The sequence below is a fragment of the Lycorma delicatula genome, chromosome 5 (assembly GCF_047948215.1).
Source record: "Lycorma delicatula isolate Av1 chromosome 5, ASM4794821v1, whole genome shotgun sequence".
Taxonomy (NCBI): domain Eukaryota; kingdom Metazoa; phylum Arthropoda; class Insecta; order Hemiptera; family Fulgoridae; genus Lycorma; species Lycorma delicatula.
In genome coordinates this window covers 81405470-81433313 of record NC_134459.1, presented here as the reverse complement: position 1 = coordinate 81433313, position 27844 = coordinate 81405470, and the positions used below count along the sequence as shown (strand labels likewise).

General features: G+C 29.1%; 2 protein-coding genes across 6 annotated transcripts in view; one reads left to right on the top strand and one right to left on the bottom strand.

Annotated features, from left to right (window-relative positions):
• Nucleotides 1-246: 246 nt before the first annotated feature.
• LOC142325126 (uncharacterized) lies at nucleotides 247-12429 on the top strand. Its single transcript, XM_075366490.1, has 3 exons — nucleotides 247-588; nucleotides 11790-11911; nucleotides 12066-12429. Exons 1-3 carry the CDS (start codon nucleotides 487-489, stop codon nucleotides 12340-12342), a joined length of 501 nt encoding a protein of 166 aa, XP_075222605.1. The 5' UTR covers nucleotides 247-486; the 3' UTR covers nucleotides 12343-12429.
• A 4935-nt stretch (nucleotides 12430-17364) lies between these two features.
• pug (pug C-1-tetrahydrofolate synthase, cytoplasmic) overlaps nucleotides 17365-27844 on the bottom strand; it is a 70627-nt gene continuing 60147 nt past the window's right edge. For all 5 annotated transcript variants that reach the window (XM_075366486.1, XM_075366485.1, XM_075366488.1 and 2 more), the window contains exons 12-19: nucleotides 26099-26316; nucleotides 24930-25140; nucleotides 23513-23661; nucleotides 23281-23384; nucleotides 22077-22235; nucleotides 19564-19690; nucleotides 18907-19059; nucleotides 17365-18094 (exon numbers count right to left, since the gene is read on the bottom strand). In XM_075366486.1, coding sequence (XP_075222601.1) covers nucleotides 18005-18094; nucleotides 18907-19059; nucleotides 19564-19690; nucleotides 22077-22235; nucleotides 23281-23384; nucleotides 23513-23661; nucleotides 24930-25140; nucleotides 26099-26316 — 1211 coding nt within the window. In that variant the 3' untranslated portion in view covers nucleotides 17365-18004. The remainder of the gene's footprint in view (nucleotides 18095-18906; nucleotides 19060-19563; nucleotides 19691-22076; nucleotides 22236-23280; nucleotides 23385-23512; nucleotides 23662-24929; nucleotides 25141-26098; nucleotides 26317-27844) is intronic.

The following is a 27844-nucleotide window of genomic DNA, read 5'->3' as shown; positions in this document are numbered from 1 at the left end:
ATTGATTTAAAAATCATGAACATAATCTTAAAAATTTTTGTAAAGTACTTTATGGTAATAAAATATTGACAATATAAAAACATAAAGGAAATAAAAAGGAGGAAGTTAAGTTGGTAAGTTAAGTTGTTGATTCGAGATCTTTATGTAACTAAACTGATGACTAACATTTCTTGAGGCAAAAAATTATATTGCAGGTGTTCTTAAGTTTCCAGTACTGTAACGGTATCTATATGCTTTGACTACCACTAAATGATCACTAATGCGTATCGGTCAAATTTCATCTACGAAAATGATTACTAAGAGGATTGGTTCTGTTTTAAAGAATCGCATTTAAGAGTGAGGTTGTTATCGTTCATACAGATTTGATCACTGAGTAGTTAATTCAGAGTTGCGTGCTTTTGTGGGTTGACAGCTTTACGTGTGCGTTGCAAGGTGTTTCGTTCTGTGTAGTATTACAAAATTTTGTCGTATATGTAGTTAGTAAACATGAATGAAAGAGACGACATTTTCGATGATAACCTTGCAGAAGTAGAAGAGAAAGCTATATTTTCTAGAACATGGACACGAATTCACGAGCCTCTACAGCAGGTAAAGTGGACGTTTATTTGTATAAAGTAGGTTTATTTAAGTTAAAATTATTACCATTTTTGGTTGAAATTTTTTTTTTTAAAGGTGTCCCAAACTGCTATTAGTTATAAATTATGCTTAAAAATCCATATCCATGTGTATAATAGTCAGTACCTTTGAGTTTACGATACTTACGTTGAGAATTTAATACGTTCCTAGAGGTTTTGATACTATTATGCTTTTTTTGTAATAAATTTTTATGATTTAAATAGGTAAGTGTAGATCCTACTCATACTCACAGATAACCAATATTTCTTTCACTGTTTTTGTACCTGTTGTGATTTTAATATGTTGTAATTAATCATGTGTTGATATATACAGGTAATTTATATTCATCGATAGAACTATTTAACCGGAGTTCTTGTGTGTAACATTTCATACGTTTTGTACTTTGAAATATTATAAATCATGGAAACATCCGGAATGTGATAAGCGTAAGATTTTTAATGTGCATTTTGGACATAGCACATGCACGTTTTGAACTAAATAATTTTTTTCCTTAAGATATAATTAAACTGACATTTTTAAAGATATCCTTGTTCCAGATGTTTTTTCTGACTTGCACTATTTAAACTTCTTAAGAATTAATAATGTTTATATGTATTTAGCACCTTAAGTTATAAATTAGCGTAAAAGTTATTTACAAATGCCTTACACTTATACTTGGCAATGAGTTTTTTTTTATGTTATAAATGAATACTTAGTTCTAGTTGGAATTATTACTTTGATTATCATTGCAACATAACCTATAAAACTACAGTTAACCTAAGTACAGCCAAAACAGAATCTTATAAAATCATAATAAAAATGTCAGATAATTTGTGTTACAGTTTTAATTTTTTCTTTTTTGGATGAATGAATTTAATACCTTACACAGTTTCTATGAATTTTACAGCCATTATGAAATCGGTATAAATAGTTAGAATTATTCATTGTTGCCATAAAACTAACCGGTAAAAAAATATCAGAAACAAAATCTTATTTCCTATGAGAAAATGTACAAAAAACTTTTCTAATAGTGTTTGTTATTTTTCTGGTTACCAGTGAAAAATTAACTACTTAATCATTTCTATTACAAATATGTTAAGCTCCATGGTAGAGGGGTAGCTCTTGGCCTTTCATCCCAGGGCCTGGATTCGAATCCGTGTCAGATATGGTAGTTTTCATATGGTATAAAATTCCATTTCCATATTCCCACGTACAAGGTTTCAAAGCTTCTGTAATGAATTAATTTATCAATGTAAAAACAAACAAAAATTAAATATACCTGTGTTTATTTTCCTGTAATTTATTACCAACTAGTTGTAAAATGTTTAATATATGATCAATATTTCTCAATGAAATGTAATTGACGAATTTATTGTAACAGGACCAGTATAACAGACCACGGTAATGGATTTCTTTCAATAAAGAAGAAAGAAAGAGAAAATAATAATGAAAAGAAAAATGTATTAGGAACTAAAAGAGATTCTTTTCTTAGAATAACAGGTTCGTGTAACAATTTGTTCTTTGTAATGCAGACAATGGTACCTCCAAAAATTCTTGTTCAGCTAGAAGGGTTACCAAACCAGGAAAAGATTTTATAGAAAAACGTAAGGGTGCAGACAATTTAAATTATTATGCTTCAATAATTTAAGGGACGAGTTTAGTACTGATTCTGCAGGCCAGGTATATAAATACTGCCAGGGACCCATGGAGAGTCAGTAGTTCTGCGAGGCTGTGTTTGACAAAGTCAGGATAACAATAAAGCGATAACAATGAGTAGTTTTGTAAGCTCGAATTAGCGCATTTGTAGTAAGTGCAGTATCAGTAAGGGTGAGGTAACAGCTATTTAATAGTACATCACAAGTATTCCAGTGTGGACAGTGGTTGAATATAACAAGTTGTTTTGGTGAGTTATTGATAAACAGTAGTGAAAATGACAGCATTCTATTCATTCATAATGTGAAGAGTAGTTCTTTAACAAACAGTAAATATAATAATATTTGCAGAAAGTGAATTGTATGAACTTAAAACTTTTCTCGTGTTACCTTTTTGTTAATGTAATATTAGTTCCTAGCAGTCATTATAACATTTTCAATAAATTGGACTGTATCTTGGTATTTATTAATTTAATTGTCATTAAGTAAATTTTATCTTTTTATTTTAATTCTATTTTGTATGTTGTATATACATATTGTCATTATTTTTATTTATTTTGTTCATATGACTTTAGAGTAATAAATTGTATTTATAAGAAATGTTTGTTTGTTAGTCTCTCAGTTTCCGTGTTATACCCTGAACCAAAAGACAATATTTTATACTTATAAATTTTTCTTGTATTTATTTTATATAAAAAAAATCTTACTGGTTCTACTCAAGAAATCAAAATCCTTAAACAAGTCAGCTTTAACCATCACAAGAAGATAATGAATGAGAAAAATTTTTAGGTTAAGTAAAGTCTTGTAACCCAGCATTTCTCAACCTTTCAGTATTTGCAATCCAATTTTCAGTCATAATTTTCATTGTGCCCCCTGTCGTACAATAATAATGTATTTTTGATGCTAAAGCTACACTATGCCCTTAATTACAAACCTTATAAATTACCAAGAATAAGTAAATTTATTGATATTTGCAACATCAATCTGCTGCATTAACAAAACCAGAATCAATGCCTCAACATTGCTTTCTGTCTCACATCCACCATATCGAACAATTGCATGGCTTTGCAAGAGGTTCCAAATTGCCTCAAACATTCTGGAACGTGTGCACAAACTTGTATGAATGCTGCATCTCGTTCAATTCCAATCAGTCTCAGTTGAGTTGATCCTTCTATTGCTATCGAATCTCATGAATGTGTATGTTGTAATTTGCGTGTTAATTGCAATTCACAGTACTAAATATTCACGGCAGTAGATTTATACAGAATCATTGATAAATTAAGTGGACGTAAATGAGCATTAGATGGTAGTGAAGCATCAACAAGTGCACAGACGGCGTGGTACTTAATATAAAATCAAGAAATCATTCTCAAGAATACTTAAATTTGGGATTTACCAGTACTGAAGTAAATGAAGAAAGGCCCCTGTATGTAATTTACTCAAAAGGTTTGGCAGCAAACAGCATGTAACCTAACAAACGGCATTTGGAAACGCTTCATAGTGAGTTTGTTAACAAACCCCGAGAATTCTTCAAATTAAAACCATACGAAAAGGAAACATCATTTTTAAAAAACTTTGTCTGTAAATGAAAAAGGTTTACTTGCCTTTTACAAAGTTTCATATAAAATAGCCAGATGTTAAAAACCTCACACCATTAGTGAAGAGCTTATTTTGCCAGCTGCAGTTGAGATTGTAGAAACTATGTTCAGAGATAATTTTCCCAAACAATTGCAGTTCATATGTCTATCAAATGATACTGTTGCCCATTGAATTGGTGATGTAGCTGAAGATATACAGCATCAGCTTTTCGTGAAATTGCATGACAAATTGTTTTCAATTCAGCTTGATGAGGCAACAGATAGCAATAAAGTTAAAGTTGCTCATTTCATTATGTATGCTTGATTTTGTGATGGTATGTCAGAAGTAGAAGAACCACTTTTCTTCAAAGCAGTAGAACTCAAAGCAACAGCATTTGGATTATTTGCTATCTTAAATGATTTTATAAACAAGGCAAACATAGAGTGGAAAAATTGCATCAAAATATGCACCGTTGGTGCTTGTTCAATGGCTGGAAGATTCCAAAGTATACAAGTGCTTGTGAAACAAAAATCTCCATAGTGTGGTTTGGACACATTGCATGATCCACAGAGAAGCCCTGGCTTCTGAAGAAATGAGTCCTGGTCTGAATATTGTGCTAACACAGTTGTAACTGTAATAAATTATATAAAAATGAGACTCCTAAAATCAAAACCTTTTCTGTACTTTATAAAGACATAGATGCAGTATATTCAGTGTTATTTTATTGTGATGCGAGATGGTTATCACATGGGAAATTTTTACAGTGTGTTTATATTATCAATTAAGAGATGAAATCACCATTTTTCTAGAAGAGGAAAACCGACTGGAAGCCGAGAAGTTCTGAGATTGTTTATTTGTGATGGAATTGAGCTACTGGGTCGATGTACTCAAGAATTCAAGGAGCAAATACACATATGATGGATACGACTGATGTAATGCATTTACATCAGTAAAAGTATGCATTTTAGTGATGTAATGCATACATCAGTAAAATACATAAAGCTGTTATCGTTATAATGAAATTATAGGAATAACAGCTAAGACTAGGCATACTAATGACTAGGCAAATATCCTAATATTCTCTTTGCTGTAAGACCACAATACACAGTTTCAAATTCCAGCACCACTAAAAACATGGGAATTAACCAAAGATGAAGCTGTTGATGTTGAAAGTTGTGCAGATTTATAGATGATGAACAAAGAAGAGACCCCAGACTTTTTATAAAATAGTAACACTGAACCACACTTAATTAATCAGTTAGAATTAAATGATATCAAATTTTTATTGGAAGCTTTGGGACATATGCATCATCCTGAAAATATACTACCTTTTTTTTTTTGTCTTCAGTCATTTGACTGGTTTGATGCAGCTCTCCAAGATTCCCTATCTAGTGCTAGTCGTTTCATTTCAGTATACCCTCTACATCCTACATCCCTAACAATTTCTTTTACATATTACAAACGTGGCCTGCCTACACAATTTTTTCCTTCTACCTGTCCTTCCAATATTAAAGCGACTATTCCAGGATGCCTTAGTATGCGGCCTATAAGTCTGTCTCTTCTTTTAACTATATTTTTCCAAATGCTTCTTTCTTCATCTATTTGCCGCAATACCTCTTCATTTGCCACTTTATCCACCCATCTGATTTTTAACATTCTCCTATAGCACCACATTTCAAAAGCTTCTAATCTTTTCTTCTCAGATACTCCGATTGTCCAAGTTTCACTTCCATATAAAGCGACACTCCAAACATATACTTTCAAAAATCTTTTCCTGACATTTAAATTAATTTTTGATGTCAAAAATGTCTATTCCAGGAGCCTTTCTGCCATTTAAATCTTTTAATGCCCTCTTAAATTCAGATCTCAGTATTGTTTCTCCCATTTCATCCTCCTGAACTTCCTCTTCTTCCTCTATAACACCATTTTCTAATTCATTTCCTCTGTATAACTCTTCAATATATTCCACCCATCTATCGACTTTACCTTTCGTATTATATATTGGTGTACCATCTTTGTTTAACACATTATTAGATTTTAATTTATGTACCCCAAAATTTTCCTTAACTTTCCTGTATGCTCCGTCTATTTTACCAATGTTCATTTCTCCTTCCACTTCTGAACACTTTTCTTTAATCCACTCTTATTTCGCCAGTTTGCACTTCCTGTTTATAGCATTTCTTAATTGCCGATAGTTCCTTTTACTTTCTTCATCACTAGCATAATTTTATTTTCTACATTCACCCATCAGCTGCAATATATCGTCTGAAACCCAAGGTTTTCTACCAGTTCTCTTTATTCCGCCTAAGTTTGCTTCTGCTGATTTAAGAATTTCCTTTTTAACATTCTCCCATTCTTCTTCTACATTTTCTGCCTTATCTTTTTTACTCAGAGCTCTTGCGATGTCCTCCTCAAAAATCGTCTTTACCTCCTCTGCCTCAAGCTTCTCTAAATTCCACAGATTCATCTGACACATTTTCTTCAGGTTTTTAAACCCCAATCTACATTTCATTACCACCAAATTATGGTTGCTATCAATGTCTGCTCCAGGGTAAGTTTTGCAGTCAATGAGTTGATTTCGAAATCTTTGCTTAACCATGATATAATCTATCTGATACCTTGCAGTATCGCCTGGCTTTTTCCAAGTGTATATTCTATTATGATTTTTAAATTGGGTGTTGGCAATTACTAAATTATACTTCGTGCAAAACTCTATAAGTCGGTCCCCTCTTTCATTCCTTTTGCCCAGCCCGTATTCACCCACTATATTACCTTCCTTGCCTTTTCCAATGCTTGCATTCCAATCTCCAACTATTATTAAATTTTCATCTCCTTTTATGTGTTTAATTGCTTCATCAATCTCTTCGTATACACACTCTACCTCATCATCATCATGGGCGCTTGTAGGCATATAGACGTTAACAATCGTTGTCTGTTTAGGTTTTGATTTCCTTATTACGATGATTCTATCGCTATGCGTTTTTAAATACTCTACTCTCTTCCCTATCTTCTTGTTCATTATGGAACCTACTCCTGCCTGCCCATTATTTGAAGCTGAGTTAATTATTCTAAAATCACCTGACCAAAAGTCGTCTTCCTCTTCCCACCGAACCTCACTAATTCTTACTACATCCACATTTATCCTATCCATTTCCCTTTTTAAAATTTCTAGCCTACCAACCTTTTTTTTAAACTTCTAACATTCCACGCTCCGACTCGTAGAATGTTATTTTTTAATTTTCTGGTGACCCCTTCCTTAGTAGTCCCCACCCGGAGATCCGAACGGGGGACTAGTTTACTTCCGGAATATTTTACCAAGGAAGGCGTCATTACTATATGAAAATGCAGAGCCACATTTTCTTGGAAAAAAAGCAGCTGTAGTTTTCCATTGCTTTCAGCTGCACAGTACTCAGAGGACTGAGTGATGTTGATATGGCCGTTTAAGTCATTCTGACTCACGCCCCTAACAACTACTGAAAGAGCTGCTGCCCTTTTTCAGGAATCATTCCTTAGTCTGGCTCTCAACAGATACCTCTCCAATATGGTTGCACCTTCGGTCCAGCTACTCTGTATCCCTGAGCACTCAAGCCCCCTCACCAACGGCAAGGTCTCATGATTCATAGAGGAGGATACTACCTTAGAAAACAAAATCACTAATTAAGAATAACAGGGTATCTAATCCTGGTCTAAATCCAAATTTACATAGAAAAAAAATTATTATATAAATTTCACCTAAATACAAAATATAAAATTAAACTAAATTCTAAAAAAAATTAACTTGAACTTGACGAATAACCGCAAATGCTGGCACAACATTTTTTAGTTCTAAAGAAATAACTTAAATTAAAAAACTTTAACACTGAAAATAAAAATTTATTCATTAAGAATAAATCATCTAACAAAAGTTTACATGCATATTTTTTTATATTTGCTAATATCATTTATTTTTGAACATAAAAAGTCAAATTTTGTGTAAAATAAATGTATTATTTGCAGGCTAATATTATTACTTTACTTAGAGCCTCTCTTTCAATATCATAAAAATTCATTATGATTTAGGAGTTTCAAGGATTTCTTTTTCAAAACCATATTTTAAACTGTTAAATTTTTCTGCTTTAGTGCATTGTATTTACTGAACATCTAATGAATGAAAATTGATATAATTTTCAAGTTAGTACTATTAATATTACTATTCTTTAATTTTTGTATTTTACAATTTCACATTTTTTAAAACAAAAAAAATATGTCCAGAGTAAAAACCTACAGTTGTCTAAATCTTTAACTTTTTCTTGTGAAAAATTCAGAAAAAGTGAGTTAGGACACTAGGTTCTAAAGCCTCATATTATCTAAAATTAAGTTTCTGATTAGTTCTTAAGAGTGAAACCATTATCTTTAGTTATTTTTAAATTAATATAATACAGCTGATGAAAAAATTTATCTTTATACATTATGTCTGTGTAAACTTCAATTCATTTAGATTTGTTTTGTAAATAATCGGATTACTTGTAAATTAATTATTCCTAATTTTTAAATAGTTTGGAATTAATTATTTTTAAGCATATTTTTTTAATTTTACCTTCAATTAATATTTTAATGTTTTTAATCAATTTCAATCTATTTATTAGTTTTTGTGTTTTACTTGTAATCAATCATATATTTTTCATTAAAAAATGAATTTATGATGTTTGACACTGTTCATTTTACTTTTCTTTAGAATAGTTAAATATTTATTCTTCTGGTTGTTTTGTTTAGTACACCTAGTATAGTTTATTGTTACCAACTAACTTAATACGCTTTAGGCTATTTGTTATTTTGTTTTTCAGAATGATTGCAGATTTTTATAACAAAAAGATAAGCATATTTTTCATTATTATTGTGAAGAGTTTGGTATTTGAAAACTTTGGTATTTTTAAAGGGAACAGTGAAGTGGCCAGATTATCATAAAATGGTTTACATAAAAAATAAAACTGTTATGTTTAGAAGCTGTTGAAAATTTCAGAACAGAAAAAGTTTATTGTGGACAAAATTATAATGGAGCGTGATAACTTTCCTTTACTGTTGCCTCTATGCCACAATGATCTTAACTCCATAGAGTTGGTTTGGGCTGAAATAAAAATGTTTATCTTAGTAACTATGAAAAAATTTGGTATGTCATTACAAGAAAAACTGATGTGGGCACCACATGACTTCATTGTACGCCTATTAAATTACATACACACATTTTTTGTTGCACTTCATTTAAACTTATTTCATTTGAAAGTGAGATACGATCCTCCAATTCCTTAATAAAGTAGACAATTGCTGAAATATTAGTTTTTATTAACATCAAATATTTATACAATTATTAATTCAACAATCTTACATGAAATATTAGGATACAGTAAAAGTCCCTTTATTACTTATATTACTAGATCAGTATTATTCATATCTTCATGAGTTGCTGATTAACAAAAGTTTCAGATTTCTGGTATGTTCTATAAATAAAAGTTAATAATAATTAAACCATTTCGTTTAGTGAACTCCTGTATACTGGTTACAAATGTTAATGTCGACTTTGCAGTGTGAAATATTCAGTTTTTATTATTGGATTATTTAAAAACAATCAAAAATGAAAAAGAAACAATCATACAGGAAAAAGAAAGATAACATGAAGAAATATATTTCAAAAAAACGACATAGATGAATATGAAGAGGAAGAAAATGTTAAAACCAAAGAAAGAATAAAAAGATTAAGATATATAATAAATATAAAGAGGAAGAAAACATAAAGAAAGACCAAGGAAAGAATAAAAAGATTAAGAGAGGATGATGAATATAAAGAGAGAAAATTTGAAAACTAGAGAATGTGTACACATCAGAAGAATTATATCAAACTAAACAGTGATTAAATGATTCGCAACAAAAAACAAACAAATGAAATGATGATCAACTCCAACTTAAAGGAGAATATTGTCCAACAAGATCCGGCACATATGTCTCAGTGTATATGTATATAATTACAGAATAATTAAACAAAACAAAAATTAGTACAATTCTAAATTATAATTTTCAATTAATATTAAATAATCAAATGTTTCACCAAATCTCTGTTACATATACACATATGTAATAAATTAAATTAAATATACACATTTTTAAACGTACATAAAATTTTATTTCACTAATAACTTCTGATTTTTATAATCTTCAATTGTTTTTATTAAATAATTATTTATTTTAAAAGTTTTTACAATCACTATTTAATAATTATTAATAAATTAATATATTTATGAACTCTGATTCGACCAATGTGCCTTTCCCCTTATAAGATCCAAATATTTCATTAATTAAAATTTTGTTTGCTATAACTCTGGAACCAATGAAACTAAGTACCGCGTATGTTATATCATTGAAAAGCTCTCAATGAGGGCTTATTACTGTAGTTAAGAAAAATTTCTAAATCCAAATTTTGTTTGGATTTTGGGCTTTTTTTAGACATTTTTGGTTCAGTTGATTGCAATCAAAACTAGATGTGCACAACTAGATGTTGTTACTACAGTCCAAAATCCAAAATTTCAACATCCTATCGATAATTGTTTTTGAGTTATGCAAGATACGTACGTACATACAGAAATCATGCTGTAACTAGTCAAAATGGATATTTCAGTTGAAATCTGAAAACCAAAATTTTTCAAGATCACAATACTTTTTTTACTTCATACTAGGAAGTAAAAAAGGGATTTTTGTTGCATACTTAATGAAAATTGCAGTGTTGAAAAATATAAGAAATGTGAACACAAAAAAAAAATTAATTAAAAAAATATGACAATAACCTTATCATAAAAAGTGAAATTGACAAATTTATTATGAAAATATATCCAAACTCTGATAGATCTGAAAAGAGGAACGTGGCGAAGTTCAAGTAGAAGTATACACATCTTATCAATTACTGCTGTAAATATTTTTATTTAATTTGTCTATTAATGCAGTCTTATTTCTTATGGAATATAATTCTTTGTGCCGGTATTTTTTCTGTCATAAAAATTACATCAATAATTGCTTTTAGTTAATTTTACATATATTTTAAAAAAATGTGATACTGCATGTTATTTCTTATTTAATAGTTGTAAAAATTATTGCCAATTTATTTATTTTGAATCATTTTTGAAAAATTACTGGTAAATATTTTAGGGTTATTTTATAGTATGTTATATTAAAAAAAATTAATTACGTATTTAAACTTTGTATTTTTCTGAATAAAATAATTGCACATCTATACCAAAATATGATAATTATTAATGCAGTGCATTTTAAAATGAACTTTAAAATGTTATTATTACTTGTATTGCTTAACTCTATGGTAAGAGTGCTAGCAACTCAGCCTTTCACTTGGAAGATCCCAGTCAAGAATAACATTTTTCATTAATTGAACAATTTTTATTTCATATTCCCATGCACAAGATACCAACTTATGAGGTAAATTAATTATGTTAACCCATTGATTAATTATTATAAAGTTTGTATATTTGATTACAACAAAATTTTATGTTGGAAAAGAACTAACTGAAGTAAAGCAGAGTATTATTACGGCTTCTTCTATATATATATATATATATATATATATATATATATATATTTTTTACATTCAAATGTTCTGACATATCTTACATTGAATACCCACAATCCTAGATACAGCAAGTTCATTTTTTGGTACTTGCAGAGGAATTAGTCTACTTATATATTACAATGTAGAATTTTTTTTATCTTTACGTTTTAATGCAAGCTGTATATAGAAAATTTCTCTTTAACTATATTGTTGCCTGTTCATTTTTTTTTTGTATAGCTTTTCTTTTACTTTTTTTATAATTTAAACAGCATTTTTTAATACGCTTTCAGCCATTATTTTTATATTAGTTATCGATTAGTTGTTAGGCTAACCTGATGTTTTGAATTTTTGTTTGATAGGAAGGATTTCGAGAAGGTGTATCAGCTGGTAGAGAAGAATCATTCCAAAAAGGATTTGATGAAGGTTATTTAAATGGCTTTAAAGAAGGCTTTTCACTTGGTTACTTTAATGGTATTCTGAAGTAAGTAATATTTGTCATTAATAACTGGTTATAAATGTATTTAGCAATTTGTTGCTAAAATGTTATAAATTTTGTAAAATGTTGCATAAAAATGTGTTTGTTTTAAAAATATTTTACAGCTTTTTAATTGAAATTGTATAATCTTTTGTTAAAGGGCACTACAAGATCAAAAGACTAATATATTGCCAGATGTGAACACAGATAAAATGTATCCATTTGAAAATCCTACTAGAGGACTCTGTATTCTATGTACACATTCAGGAAAAATGTTAAGTGCTGAAAAAATAAAATTAAAGTTAGCTGAAAATATTAATATTCCACTAGATGAAATTGCATCAAAGCAAAAAATTATTGTTGCAAAAGCTGTCGATGAGAAGTTAATACCAGATTATTTGGTAACTCTGAACAATTTAGGTATAGATATGAATTAGGTTTTATTTTGTTTAGTTTCATCTTATTGTTGATTTGAAAAAAAATGTTCATCCTGTATTCAATATTAAATTTCTTACTCTGATAAATAGTACTTATTTATTTCATCCTCAGTGCTAAGAGCCATCCTATTGTAAAAAAAACTGGTAATCTTAAGTGGAATATACAGCTGTTTTGAAAAATAAATATTAATGAGAATGAATGAAAATTATAGGCTTCTGTAGTTCATTGCAAGAGATTGCTGGTAACAGCGGTTGTTGAGCTATTCTGTTCTTTAATATAAACATGTCTTATACTAGTACACACCCAAATATTATCTCACTAGTTCAAGCGCATTGGATAGCTATTATGTTGAATGTAGAATAACTCCCTCTGTCCATAACAATGAATGTTTTTGAAATATAGGTGGGAAAGCAGCCTACCCAAACTGGAAGGATTGACTATGTGCCTCACCTCAAAACTAAATAATTTATAACTTATCCATTTTTTACATGAAATGTGAAAATCTTAAAATTGATCTACATTTTATAAAAAAAAAAAAATAAATGCCCTAATTTGCATGTGAAGTTAATAAAATAGTGATTATTCTGTATCAATCAGTCAATTTTTATTCCTTTTGCAGAAAAAATGACAGAATATCACTTTTTGGATAATCACTTTCTGTATTATCAACCTGATTAACAGACAGCTGTACAAATTATATAAATTGCGTGAAAAACTGCCTTTGTATACTTGTTTGATAAATCATGTGTAGAAATTAAATAACTTGTCATGTTAATACTTTTATAATAATTTATAAAATTCTGATGTGGACACCACATGACTTCCTTGTACGCCTATTAAATTACATATATACATTTTTTTAAATGAAAAGTTCATAAAATTTTATTTCATTAATAACTTCTGATATTTTTTCATAATTTTTTTTTTATTGTTATTGAATTATTATTTATCGTAAAATTTTTTTACAATCGGAGGTTAAAAAAAAGAAGATGAAGTGCCTTTCCCTTGTAAGATCCAAATATTTCATTAATTACAATTTCATTTGGCTATAACTTTGGAACCAATAAAAATAAGTACCACTTATGATATATTGTTGAAAACCTCTCAATATGGGCTTATTACTGCAGTTAAGAAAAAGTCCAAAATTCAATTTTTTTTTTATTTTGGGCTTTTTTTGGGCACTTTTGGTTCAGTCAATTGCAGTAAAAAAAGAGGTGCACTGCTAGATGTTACAACAATCCTAAATCCAAAATTTCAACATCCTACGGCTAATCGTTTTTGAGTTATGCAAGACACCCTCGCTGAAAGTAGTCAAAATGGATTCAGGGATGGTCAAAATGGATATTTCCATTGAAAACCAAATTTTTTCACGATCACAGTACGTCCTTTACTTTGTACAAGAAAGTAAAAATCTACACCAAAACATATATATTCAATGCTGATTATGGCAGTCTTATCTACAGTGAGTCTGGATATTTTCCATTGAGCTGGCTACGTACCAAGATCATAATCATATGACTAGGTCTCAATTCTGTTATGATATTTTTCTTTCTTAGTAAAAAAAAAATAACTTTAAAATTTACAAAAATTAACAGTTAAAAATAACAGTCGTATTTATTAAAAAAATAATTATATTCAAAAAAACAATCATGATGGTCTCATTAAAATTTATCCTGCAGCTGTATTTCAAAAGTTACTCAAACTAATTATATAACAAAAGCTAAGATCTTAGTTAAGTACTTGTTTCCTCAATTTATCTTTTTTTATGTATATCAAACTTAAAAATAAGTATAAAGATTGTAAAAAATTATAAAGAATAAATAAATAAAATTTATTATAATTAAGATATTTAAAAGTAAAAATTATTATTATCTTCTATGAATATCAGCCCATTACATCTATTTTGAAAAGCAGTAATGTATATCCACCTTTCAGAAATGGTGAATTAAATTTAATGTACTGAAGTATTGGGATGATACAGCTTTAGTACTAAATATGAAAACAATAAATTGGATACTTATAAGACCACGGGCAAAAAAATCAAACACATATAAAATATTTATAATTTGATTACTGAACAAGCAGGTAGTGTTTGCGTTGAGGGGTAGTTTTGCTCAATCAACGTTGCGTATTGGGGTATTAAGTATACATGCATTTACCAATTCGTAAACAAATGAAAGTACACAACCAATTTTTGCTTGTTGGAATATAAAAACTGAAATTGACTACAGTTTTACATTTACTGAACCATATTATGGTATGATTCATTCTAACATGTATGCATATGGTAAATGAATTTTTAAATAATACTAATCTGCAAATATTCTTCAGCCATCCAAGTTTAATTGATTTTACAATGGTGATGGATGGCATTCATAATGAGTAGCAACTAACTGGGGATGTTGAACAACTAGCTATGTAGCCAGTGGCAGTACAACCAAAATCTTTGATATCAAGTGAAACCTCTGCGCTGCATCAATTGTTAACAGGGCCTTGCTAAACTCAACGCCGCCTCCGCTGTACAAAGAAAAGTAGTTTACAAGACAAAATAGATATGTCTAGATATATTAAACAGATTGCAGCGTGGACAGCAAGTCTTCTGTAGAAAGGGTAATGTTCTTACTTTACAGTGGAAAGGCAGACATGATGTTTTTATGATTTCCACTAGGCATAGGGCTGAAATCATAACATACGATGACAGATTTGGAAGAGAGTTAACAAAACCTGCTTGTGTTATTAGCTACAACAAAAATAAATTTGGTATAGATTTAGTGGACCAGAGAATGTTTTTTACACACGAATATCTAATGTCAGGAGAAGTCCCACCCCTATGCACACGATGCAACTGCTGCATGACTGTGCACCACATTCTCGTGGACTGCATATGTTATGTGGTGTTGCGTTGTAAATTTAATCTACCTAGAAACATCCTTGGAATCTTGTACAATAATAGCGGAATTTTGGACCGGATGTTTCTGTTTTTGCATAGTACCAGGTTACTGCAAAAAATTTAATAATATCATATATATTTTTATGCTAGAAGAGTTGTTGATAATTTTTAACCTTTACTTCCAATTTTGATTTTTTTGGTTCTGTCTTTAATTTTATTATCCGGGAAGGGAGGCTTTTGCACAATCCATTGGAATTAGGTAAGTTTTATATAGTAAAACTTACTATCTACTACTTACTTTACTAGTTATAGTAAAAATTAGTATCGATTATTTTAACATTCATATTTTAAAGACTTTGTAGTTTTATTTTACCTTCTTGACTCTTGTTTTAATACATTTTTATTATATGATTAATATTAATTTAACACATTATAAGTTTTATTATTTTGGAGTTATGCCCTTTTATTAATAAAATTCCAGGCGATGATAATGCCCAGGCGTTTTTCACCCACCAAAAAAAAAAAGAATGTTTTATGGAGCTTATGTCCACAGGTCTGTCAAACGGTGGAGAAAACTGGCCTTCCCATTATTTCTTATGAGTGCAATAAACTCCTGCAAACTTTTCAATAAAGTTATGAGGGGAGAAGATCAGTACCAGCCAATTTATAAAAACATTGTCCTCAGAACTTATGGTTTCAGAAGATGACAATCCTCAGTCAAGCACATCTGGTACTTGACTAGTTGACTTGCACTAGGTTTGCTAGTGCAAGAATTCAAGAACGTTCTTAAAAAATTACCTGTACCTCCCTTTATTGGGTACTGGTATTTTTACTCAAAAACATGCCTGCAAATTATATTGTTAAATTATAACTATAAGATCCATATAGTGTATATTTGTGAAAACTACAAGAACTATACTTTACAGTCATGTAAGTAGCATTTTAATATTATTTTTAGTCATGAATTTTCAAATATAGGCAAAAACAGCCAGCTATTTATAATGGGCCACATTTTCAGACATCAGCACTCAAAGTGTTAAATAGGTTCAGCAGCCTTTCTGCCCCAGAAGAAGCCATTCTCAGAGTTCAAATTTAAAAATAGAGAAAAGAGCCAAACAAATATAAAAATGCTTCTAACAGTGGAAATATTGCTGAGAAAAGTTAACTCAGTAGACGCTTACATTATCACACGTCATAATTTTCTGAGACAAGAAGGTGTGTCTGGTTCTTTGTTGCCCATTGTGTGTTTGTCACATTTGAACGATGTTAACTTTAGAGCAGTGAATATTTCTTGTTGAATATGACTTCCATGAGCAGGTGAGTATGCACAAACAGTGAAAGATCAGTTTTATTTTAAGAATTCTAGGTATATCAGTTCATAATTGAAATAATGTAAGAACAGTAATTGAGAAATTTAGGGAGATGGGATTGGTAACGGACTATAAGGAAAGTGATATACCATCAGTACTCTATGAAGAAAAACTGTAAGACATCAGCTGCTATGCAATGTATTCCAAACAAGCAGATGTGAAATTTGGCCAGACAGAAAAAATATTGGTGTTGCAACTGTACAAAAGGTAGTTCATAAGAAGCTCAATTAATTTCATCCTATATGAAGTGCAAGCAGTTCAAACATTATCGGCCACAGACTGTGGAAAGCAAATACTGTTAATTCAACAATTTCTAGTGACCTATTCTGATGTTATTTTGGACTAAATTTTATACATCAATGAAGTATGGTTTCATTTGTCAGGTTATACAGCTCTTAAAAAAACACGATAAAAATGCACATTTAAAATAAACATACACAGACATAAATGAGCTACAGAACAAAGTACGGGAATCTTAAGCATGTCTTTACCAACGACATTGAAGTTGAAATAATAAAAAAAACCTTGCACAATTTTATGTCAGCCATTAACAGCATTAAAAAATCACAAATTTAAATTCTAGTTATAAAAGTTGAAACTGCAATGATTGTAGTCTATAGACAACGTAGGTTTATAGATGAATGATTGTTATAGGGAGTGATTTATCACCATTTAACTGATGATTTTAATTAACTCAGAGTATTATTCAAGCACTTTCTTATGTAGGATGAACAGTAAAATTTTAAAATAAAAAATATATATATAATAAAATAAACAATTTTATTGTTTTGGTTATGACAAAGGAATTGAACACACAATTCTTCATTCAATATGAGCAACACTTAAAACTGTACAATGCATTAACATTTAACACAATTGCTTGCCATTTATATTATAAATATATCTTCAAAACAAATTATACAGTTTTTATTTTTATGAAAAGCATATAATCGATTATCTCAACTATAAAAATAACTAGAAGCAATATGGAAAAATGTGTAACAGACTGAAGATTGAATTGACAATACATATATATATATATATATATATATTGTATTATATATGTATTGTATATGTGTACTTTGATTTACAACCCTACTCTAAAACAAGTTTTTAATTAATTGAATTTAAATAAAAATATCAACAGTGATAATTATAATTGCAGTACAAAATTCAGCCTTAACACCTCTTAAAAATTAATAAAACAAAAATATATATTTACTCTTTCTGAAATAGTACAAATCAAACGCATATAAACACAACTAACAAAAATCTTTAATAAAATAATGAACTAACTTATATTAACTACTCATCAGAATCTTTCTTAATATTACTGGTTTTTTTATAAACATACAGAAATTTTATTCTTCAACAATCCAGTTAAAAATACTGAGATGGCACTTAAAATAATCCTTCTATTTCTTCCTCTTCTATGTTGTAGTCTATATCATAAATAGCAGGTCTTGTAGGTAAACCAGGCATCTTGGAAATCTGTAAACAAAACAATAGTATTAATAATGACAAAATAATACACTTTAAAGTAGCTAGTAAGTCGTACAATACTACAGAGTATCAGAGAAAGTTAGGAGTGAAATAGTTCCCAGATGCTTACATGATGACCCAAATGTACACTTTAAATCCATCAAGCTCATTGAATCACCAAATATTGGGCAACATTTAGCAACATAATTTAGAGTAAAAATGAATATTGTGCTCTTAAAAAAGGAGCAACTCTATCTGGTGTCTGTATCTAAACAAATATATGATATTCCAGGATTTGTTTCTTCTGAAGCCCTTCCAATAATCAATTATACACTAAAAATCCAATTTCTTTGAGAAGTGATCCTTTCTGGGTACTTGTGGAAATTTCACAGAATGTAAAATATGTCATTTTAATAGCCCAGACTTACAGTTAACATATTATCTTTCCATAATTTCTAACAATTGTATTTAAAACCAGAAATCCAGTTTAGCAGCCAAGGATTTCTTCCTCTTGTAAAATTTTACATTAAAATTATGTTCACGTCCACCTTCCTACTTCAATTTTAGATGGCCAACAAAAACGTCAAATGCATCATAAAGTAGTAATTTTGTAATTATGAAAATTAGCACTCATGTCTACCTCCTAGTAACCCTCAGTTTTGAAATGTAAAGCCACTTCTATATTTTAATATCACCCTGTATAACAAATTACTTCGTCCAGTCGCAAAATAACAAATATATATAAATCCCATCTAGGAAGATGCAGATAAAAATAATACACAACTTAATATTAAAATACTATGTGACTTGATATATCTTACCTCTCCAACCATTACAACAATAAATCCAGCCCCAGCCGAAAGATAAATATCAGATACTGGGAGTTTAAAATTAAGTGGTACTCCTTTCAGTGAGGGATCTCCACTCAGTGATAATGCAGTTTTTGACATACAAACTGGAAGTCCACCAAAACCCTAAAATAAAAGAAAAAACATCACAAGAATAAAACCAAACTAATGGTAAATTGCATAAGTAGAATGATGGATAAAACTAACTATGATATTTAAAGGAGGAGAAAGTTGCAGTAGAAGAAAAGGCTAGGTTATCTCAAACATAACAACTGAGACCTTCATACTGACATGACGGATAATGTTAACTTTATTTTACCTTTTGACGATCAATTGTTACATTTATATTTTTATAAAATTCAATTTAGTATAACTAATGACATGTGAAGTAAATAATTATAATGTATAGCACATCATTGTTCCTAAGGATGGATTAATATGCTGAAAGCGCTCGAACATTACTATCAAAGATTGTTGGTAAGTGGAAACTATTATATAAATAATTCTAATTTAATAATATATACTAAATGGATATTAGGAAAGGGTGATCAATATAACAAAGGGATTCATCATTTTGTCAGGACCCAGATTAAATATTATAAGTTAATTAGTTAAACATTTTCTACTTACTGCTTTTTCATACTCTTCAATTTTAATTTTAACACTTGAAGTGAGCTCAACTTCAGCTGCTCCATACATCTCCTTCGCAATTGTTTCAATTTTCTGTATTATTGTTGTGTTCAAGTCATAAAGAAATCTGAATAAAATAAAATGTATTTGTTTATAATTGAATTATATAAAAGCAATTTAAACAGTAAATGAAATTTATCAAGTAATCAACATAATTAACCTTAGTGAAGTTGTAATGTGCTCAATGTAAGGAATACGTGTTCTTTTTCTAAACTTGCTTATCTGTCATCACAGCTGCAACTGGTGATGAAATATATGTTTCTTACCCACGAAGAAACAAAAACATAAGCAGAGTCAAGTATAGTCAAAACAAAAATACAAGCAGTGCTGCCATTTGAATTCACCAAAGGCAAAACAATTCAAGCAAACCCAGCCATCAAAGAAAATTATAGCCACTATTTTCTGCCACCAAAACAGGACCTTTTTGTGAATTTTATGTAGCTGAGAATATCAATCGCAGCTTTATTATGGATGATTTTTAAAAAAGATTTTAATGTTTCCATTTTTTTTTTTTAAATGGCAACTGGGCCTTACATTGACAAAACTCTCATTTATATTACCAATTCAATGTACACCAAAAAACTTGAAAATATTTCAATACAAATTATCAGACCCAAGAATGGGTTCTGGTTAACCATTTCCATAATATTGCAAATCACAAATTCCAAGGATGGACAAGGGTGTTGGTAAGAAAAAACTTGAGGGTAAGTGTTTAGGAAGAAAATAAATTTTGTTGCAGTACATATTTATATAGCAAACTTAAAAACAATTTTTTTAACACTGACATGATGCTCCCTATCCATGATAAAAATGTGCTGATCTAAGGGACGGTGGGCATGGTGAGCATTAACTAAATGAAAGAGGTTTTGAGCTAACTTTTAGGTAAGATTGTTTCACAATAAAATTCCTCTTTGCCATTCACACATTTTTCTTAAATTTGATCTCTTTAGTTTCAGTTCTGAGGTCTAGGTAAGGACCTCTCCATTTCCATGCTCATATGATGAAGTTTTGCAGAGCCAGTGAGTGCATCCTTGGGTAATCTGGAATGAGACACTGGCTTGATGAAGTGCCAGGGACTTGTTTTCCTATCTAGCTGTGGCAAAATTAATTTGACAGGTAAAACTGAGTCTCTTAGTCTTTCTAAAATATAAATATTAATAATTGCATTTTTTAAACAAGAAATAAATCAGTTTTTATTGAAAAATTAAAAACATTACAAGACATATAATCTGAAATGGAAAATTATGCAAAACCCTACATCAGTATTTCTCAACCTGGAGGTTGCAAAATTAGTCTACAACTTTACATGTAAACAAATGAATCATTTTACGAAAAAAAATCATTTATTATAAATATATAATGTAAATTTATAAGTACGCAAGTAAATAGAATAAATTAATGAGATGGTTGCATTTGTCTTTCATTTAAATATTTCTCCAATGTGGATCTATGTTAAAAACATATAAAAGCATACCATTTTAAAAGTGATAAAAGACGATTCCTATATTTAGTTTTTAATGCAACCATAGACGAAAAACCCTTTTCACAGAGAAAAGATGTGGCGAAAGGGGTTATATTTCTATACTTCTGTGACTAAATTTCCATATTCACATTATTGAGTAAGCCAAAAGTATCTAAATCTTCAGATGTGAACTGTCTTAACATTTTAGAAGTTGCAATGTTTTCATCAAATGGATTCAGTACCCATCATTTTTATACTGTTACTGTTATTATTCAGTATCTTTTACATGAAAAGAAGTCAATTCATCACCAAAATCATCACCTATTGTTTGCAAATTCTAGTGTGCTCATAATTAAACAGTGTTCCTTAACAAGATTAGTGACAGAGTTAAAAAAAAACACAAGGTATATATTGTTTTTATGCATGAATGCATGTTTTTAAATTACTTTAAATAGTTTTTGCATGAACATTTTTTTTTTTAAATGTATTCCTCACAGCCATAAAACATTGCCGCCTGTGAAGGGTTAAAATAAAGGCAACAGACACACAATTTGCATATGAGACTAAACTGATGTTTTGCAGTCCCTTATGCCTCTTTTATACTGCTGAGAGAATAATGTGCTCAAATGTATCATATGCATGTTCGAAGATGATGCTCTCATAGCAAATATTGTACACAAGCAGACCAAATTACAAGAAGCATATATACATCACGTTGGAACCTGTAAATTGCTCATGTTTATAAACTGCAGGTTCTTGCCCATCGCTATCAAAGCAACTAAATAGTTTTAACTAGGTTTCATTGGGTTGGGGTTGGGGTTGTGAAATATTCATTATATATCTTTTTTTACTTTTTGGAGGTCGTGGAGCTAAAAAGATTGAAAATTACTGACCTATACCAATATCTTTTAAATTCATAATTTAATCATAGATTTATATCATTATTAATAAATAAAACATAATAAAGATAAACTATATTAATAGTAAGTACCTGAATGAATTTGGCTTATTACATGCAGCAATAACTGCATCAGCTAATTCAACAGCACCTGCACCACCTTTAGACCAATGATTGCAAACAACTGCTCCATCTGCTCCATTTTGAAGGCAAGCTTCTTTAATAAGTTGCAACTCATTTTCTGTATCTGTCCTGAAATTATACTGCTAATAAATATATAATTCAATAATGTACATAACTGAACCACTTAACAAACCAATAGATCAGAACTTTTCATCTATGAGACATTATCTTTTCTCTAGCCCAGATTTTTTATCATTCACTTAGTAATGTTCTATCAATACAATAATAATATTAAATAAAATAAATAAATTATGTATAATATGCTATGACACACATCCCACTTCATGTGAAAGGATAATATGAGTTTAGTTTTTATGACAAGTGATATTACAACATGATAATTTTCTAATCATCAGATTATGTTCATTAATGTTTATTTTTATACCCAAAAAATATTGGTCTATCACTGTTATATTCTAATGTAAATTTTATCATTACACAAATTTAATTTACTAAAATGCCATCTACATATCTTGTCTATAAAAGGATATTATGTGAATCAAAATCAAATTTATTTGTTTCAGTAATTACTTTGGTGAAGTAATTACTTTAATCCTATCTGCAGTTATGGTTCCAAAATAATTTTTTGACAATATTTTCATAACAGATTCAAAAGAATCAATATTTATTAATTTAAATTGCTGAAAATAGATGGGAAAGATTGGGTAAAAAAATCAATTTAAACAACATAATTCTAAAAATAAGAATTAAAATAAACAAAGCATTAAGAATCATAGTTCTAATAACTAAATAAATTTATTATAAATAATATTTTTTTAAATTTTATATGCAACATAAAAACAATGTTTCATTATATACAATTTTCTGTTTCTAAACAAATATATCATTTAAGTATATACAATTTTTGCTGTTAAATATAATTTGTTATAACATTTTTTTGTAGTTGTCAATTACAATTTTTTAACAACTCAAGGTCAGTGTCTTATTTCAGTAGCCAAACTATATAATATTGTGTAAATGTATAAAATAAACCTTATGCTTAATTTACAATTTGCCAAGGTTTATGATAAACAAAAATAATAATCATTATTAAAATTCATAGCAAAATAATTCATTCAAAACTCATAAAAAGTAAAGCATAAATTTAACTTACTGAAATTTGTTAATTGCAACAACAACTGGAACACCATGTTTTTTTCCATTACTGATGTGTTTTAAGAGATTTGGAATACCATTTTTTACAAGTTCTAAATTTTCCTAGAAAAACAACATACAAAAACACAAGATTACTACAAATGTGTTAAATTGTGTTCCATTTAAAAGAAATACACAAAACAAATGTACAAAAACAAATACCGAGTCCAAAAAACTTTATAAAATCTCACCTCAGAATATTCTATTTTTAGAGGTTGACCAGGTGTAACTGGGGGTCCACCACCATGCATTTTTAAAGCCCTTACAGTAGCAACGAGAACAACTGCGTTTGGTACAAGACCAGATGCACGACATTTGATGTTGAAAAATTTCTCCATTCCTAAAAAAAAAATAATAATAAATGAAGTTATTATTTATCTGGTAATAAATTTCATTAAAATAGACATCTATAGTTGATATGAAGAAAGATATGTTTGAAGTTCATATAAAGGTAGCCAATATCAATTGCTAATACAGATTTTTGGATCCATTCAACAAGGTTTTTCATAAATCATTTTAATATACAACTAATAACATATATATTTCACAGGTAAATTTGAAAAACCCGGAAAATCTTTTCTTCAAGAGAGCAAGAGAAAAAAGGCCCTTACCATCTGAAAATGATTCAGTTACCTATCTGAAGTTGCCAGATGCATAGATAACAAATATACAATAATGCTTTTTATATAACTGCATACAATATACAGATATATAGATAAGAATGTGGATTTAAAACAATAGTTTTTAAAGGTAGAAAACTTTGACTTATTGCAACAAAAAATGTATTTTCTATGCTAAAACAATCTTCTGAAACAAAAATATGCCTACCTAATAATTATATCAGCTCTTACAAATAAAAGCATGGCTATGACATCTTGTGACATTTTCTAAATGATGCCCCAAACAACTACTTCAAATTGAAAACTTCAATGGGCCAAAAACATATAGGAAATTACATTTTTAATAATTTTCATGAAAATAAACTTAAAGATGCTCAATACAAAAAAGAAGAATGAAAAAATGTCTTAAAATTATGTCTGAAAACTTGCAATGAAATATTTTATACAAAAAGCCAGTACACAAATATTTTTATGGAAAAAAGATGAACAGAATTTCATGATAAAAAGTTTCCACAGAAGGTACACATCCAGCCAGTTACATAGATCATTATTTATGAAGGTGAAATGAAAAAAATACCACACACTTGCTCTGAATCAAATTCAGGACCAGATGAATAAGAAGCCAGAAACTGAACAATAAAACTGGCTGATAACACTCAGTTGGTGTATGATGTAATCAATTGTTGAAAAAAGAATATAGAAAAACTAAGTTCCAAAAGTCTACCTGTTACTTTACGATTCATATCCTATTTTCATCTAATAAAAGCATCTGAAAAAAAAACAGATGTCAGACAGAAGAATCCTATACAGACCTTTAAATACAGACTTATGAACAATGTTCAGGTTAATTTAATGTACCCATATAATTTTTCTGCCTTTAACATTTTTAAAACGGAATGAATTATATATAAATTCACATAAAAGCACCATCTTGCAATATTAATATAATTATCTAAAACTACAACACATATTTATGAGAGAATGTTACCAATATCAGATCCAAATCCTGCTTCAGTTACTACATAACCTTCTGGTCCAACTAATTTTAAACCAACAGCATCAGCAATAATAGAGGAACAACCATGAGCTATGTTAGCAAATGGTCCAGCATGAACTAATACCGGAGTACCTTCAAGAGATTGCATCAAAGTTGGTTGTATCGAGTCTTTCAATAAGACTGTCATTGCACCAGTCATTCCCTAGGTAAACAATATACATATATCAATTAATAAGCATGAATCTTACAGTTTAAATTTCTATTTACCAATGAATTTTGATCATTTGTACTCATCACATCTTATATATTATACACCTTATTTATATACACTCTGCTAATTATAAACGAGAATTTCGCTATGCTTAGGAGTAACTTATAAAAACATGATTTTTTTCATAAAAAAAAATTATACAAACATAATTCCTAACAACAGTATTCAAAATTTATAAAAGGGAATTATCATCATATAAACCAGAAACAAGTCTATCTCCATTTTCCTCTATTTTAAGCTAACCTTTAGTTCCTCGTCTTTCCTTTTAAGTCATTTACAATTTTAATGTGTTTCCAGCCTCTCTTTTTTCACTTTCTACTGATCCTTTTAGCACTGTTTTAATCAATCCTTCTGCTCTCAAGAAGCTTCTATTGTGCATTCAACCAATTTACATGCAGAGGATATGCAAGTAAAATTAAAACACCATTCTTGAATAAAATAAGTTTTGCTAATAACTTAATTTCATGTAATCTGAATTAAATTAGTCTCACACAGAACAGTAGTCAAGCAGGATGATGTGTACATCACAAATAAAATTGTGCATGTCTCAAGTGCTTACGAAGCAATATCCAAAGCCAAAAACATATAATGCGTGAAAATTACACCTTATACACACTTTTAGTAGTTGAATGTGAAAATCACAATACAACAGAATAAAGAAGTGAAAAATAACTTGACTAATTGAAAAATACCACATTCATGAAAAATTCCTATCAGTTTACTCTACATAAGAACATATACAAAATCAGAGAAATGGATCATAACAAAATTAAAATTCACAACACATATTTTATAAAATCATCACATTACAACAGATGATCATGCAACTGAATAATGACTCATGCCCAGCTAAATATTTTTTTTTAAATAATAAAAAAATTAACTTTACCAGATCATCAGCTGTAACAGGCTTTCCAGATTTGTCCATAGCAACAACCATTTCTCCTAAGCGCTTTTTCATATCAGCCAAATCATTTGCTAATGCCAAAACTGCCATGATTTCACTTGCTACTGATATACTGAAACTCGTCTCTCTTGTAAGACCCTTTTCAGTGGGCGACTGACCAATTGTGATTTTTCTCAAATATCTGTCATTTATATCCATTACTGAAACAATATTTTATATTTATGAATAATATTATATTTATTATATATTATACTAATAACAATATTTTATAATTAGGCTAATATTTATTATATATGGTTTTCTTTCATCACATACATTAGTGTCAAATTTAAAATGTTAATGACAGGAATAGTTTATTTTAAAGTCAATAGACAAATAGTCAATAGACATGTCAAAAGATTATTCTGATCATTTTATTTCATTTAAGAAAACCTATTATGATAGAAAGCAAGTGAAACCAATATAATGATAGTAATCACCAGCAAAATTTTTAAAGAAAAATACATCACAATTGGCTGTATGAAGATGTCTGGGTAGTTGTAGTATAACAACACTAATCTTGAAGATAATACATTTATGAGCTGTGTTTAAACTAAGATAATCTTAATTACTGGCACTGAAAACTATGCACAATGTTTAATTAAAATCCTTTAACATTTAATGTTTTATAACATTTTTAGGTTCGTATAATATAGTAGTATGATAATACACAATCGCCTGTTATGTACTGTAGAATATTAGAATATCCTAGGTTGTTGAAACATTAATATATAATAAAAAAAAAAATATTACCAACCTTAAAACTCTACAGATAAACAACAAGGGACCGTATCTTTGAAACCCACATTTTGGTGAGTTTAGGAATGAATCACATGGGCCCAGAACCTAGGGAAAATCTTTTCAAGAACAATTTTAGACTGCTCAACTGGATGTTTTTCACAAAGAATTTTCAATGGCAAAGAAAAATTTTGAACTCCTAAAAATATTTATTTCTGTATTATAGCAGTACATCTTTCTTTCCTTAATTATTTAAACTGTTAAACCTTTAAATCATAACATATACACCAATTTAAAAAAAGACTATCTATCCTAATATAAAAAGAATAAAATTTAGTTACTGTTTTTTAACATTATATATTATTTCAATAACTGAAACTAAATGTTAACCAGTCAGCAAACTCCCTTGCACACAATATTGTTTCAGGACCTACTGATTACAGAATGTCATCTTGTGTAGCTGCTTAGAGGGGTAACTGTACATGTTTTACGTTTTAGTATTTTATGAATAAAATTAACAGATTTTGCAAGTCATTTATGATTACCATAAAAAAGTTAATTTCTATTAACTCAAGTTTTGAATCAGGCTTTCCATTCTTTTACAATAAATTTTTTAAAAGGTTCTTTTATATTACACCTGTATCAAAAAAATAATTATTATTTGTTATATTTTATGCTATTCTGACAACATATATTCTTATCTCAATTTAAGCAACTAGAAAAATTACACACTTTTTCAGTTTTAACATACTTTTCCTCTTTTTTTTAAATTATTTATTTTTATATATATTTTTTGAACTTATAAGTTCAAGAAAATAATAATAGCTTACTTATAAATGTAGCTTTACTTCATACTGAAATATGTTTTTTAATAATAACTGAAATAAATATTATAGTGGTTGCCATGAAAGCCAGCAGCGCTTGTATTTAAACTATTGCATAAAAACAATT

Bases quoted from the DNA above. Each gene is read 5' to 3' on its own strand.
- LOC142325126 (XM_075366490.1), top strand. From the start codon at position 487: ATGAATGAAAGAGACGACATTTTCGATGATAACCTTGCAGAAGTAGAA. The intron at 589-11,789 runs GTAAAGTGGACG...TTTGTTTGATAG, and splicing joins TTCACGAGCCTCTACAGCAG to GAAGGATTTCGAGAAGGTGT. The intron at 11,912-12,065 runs GTAAGTAATATT...CTTTTGTTAAAG, and splicing joins TACTTTAATGGTATTCTGAA to GGCACTACAAGATCAAAAGA.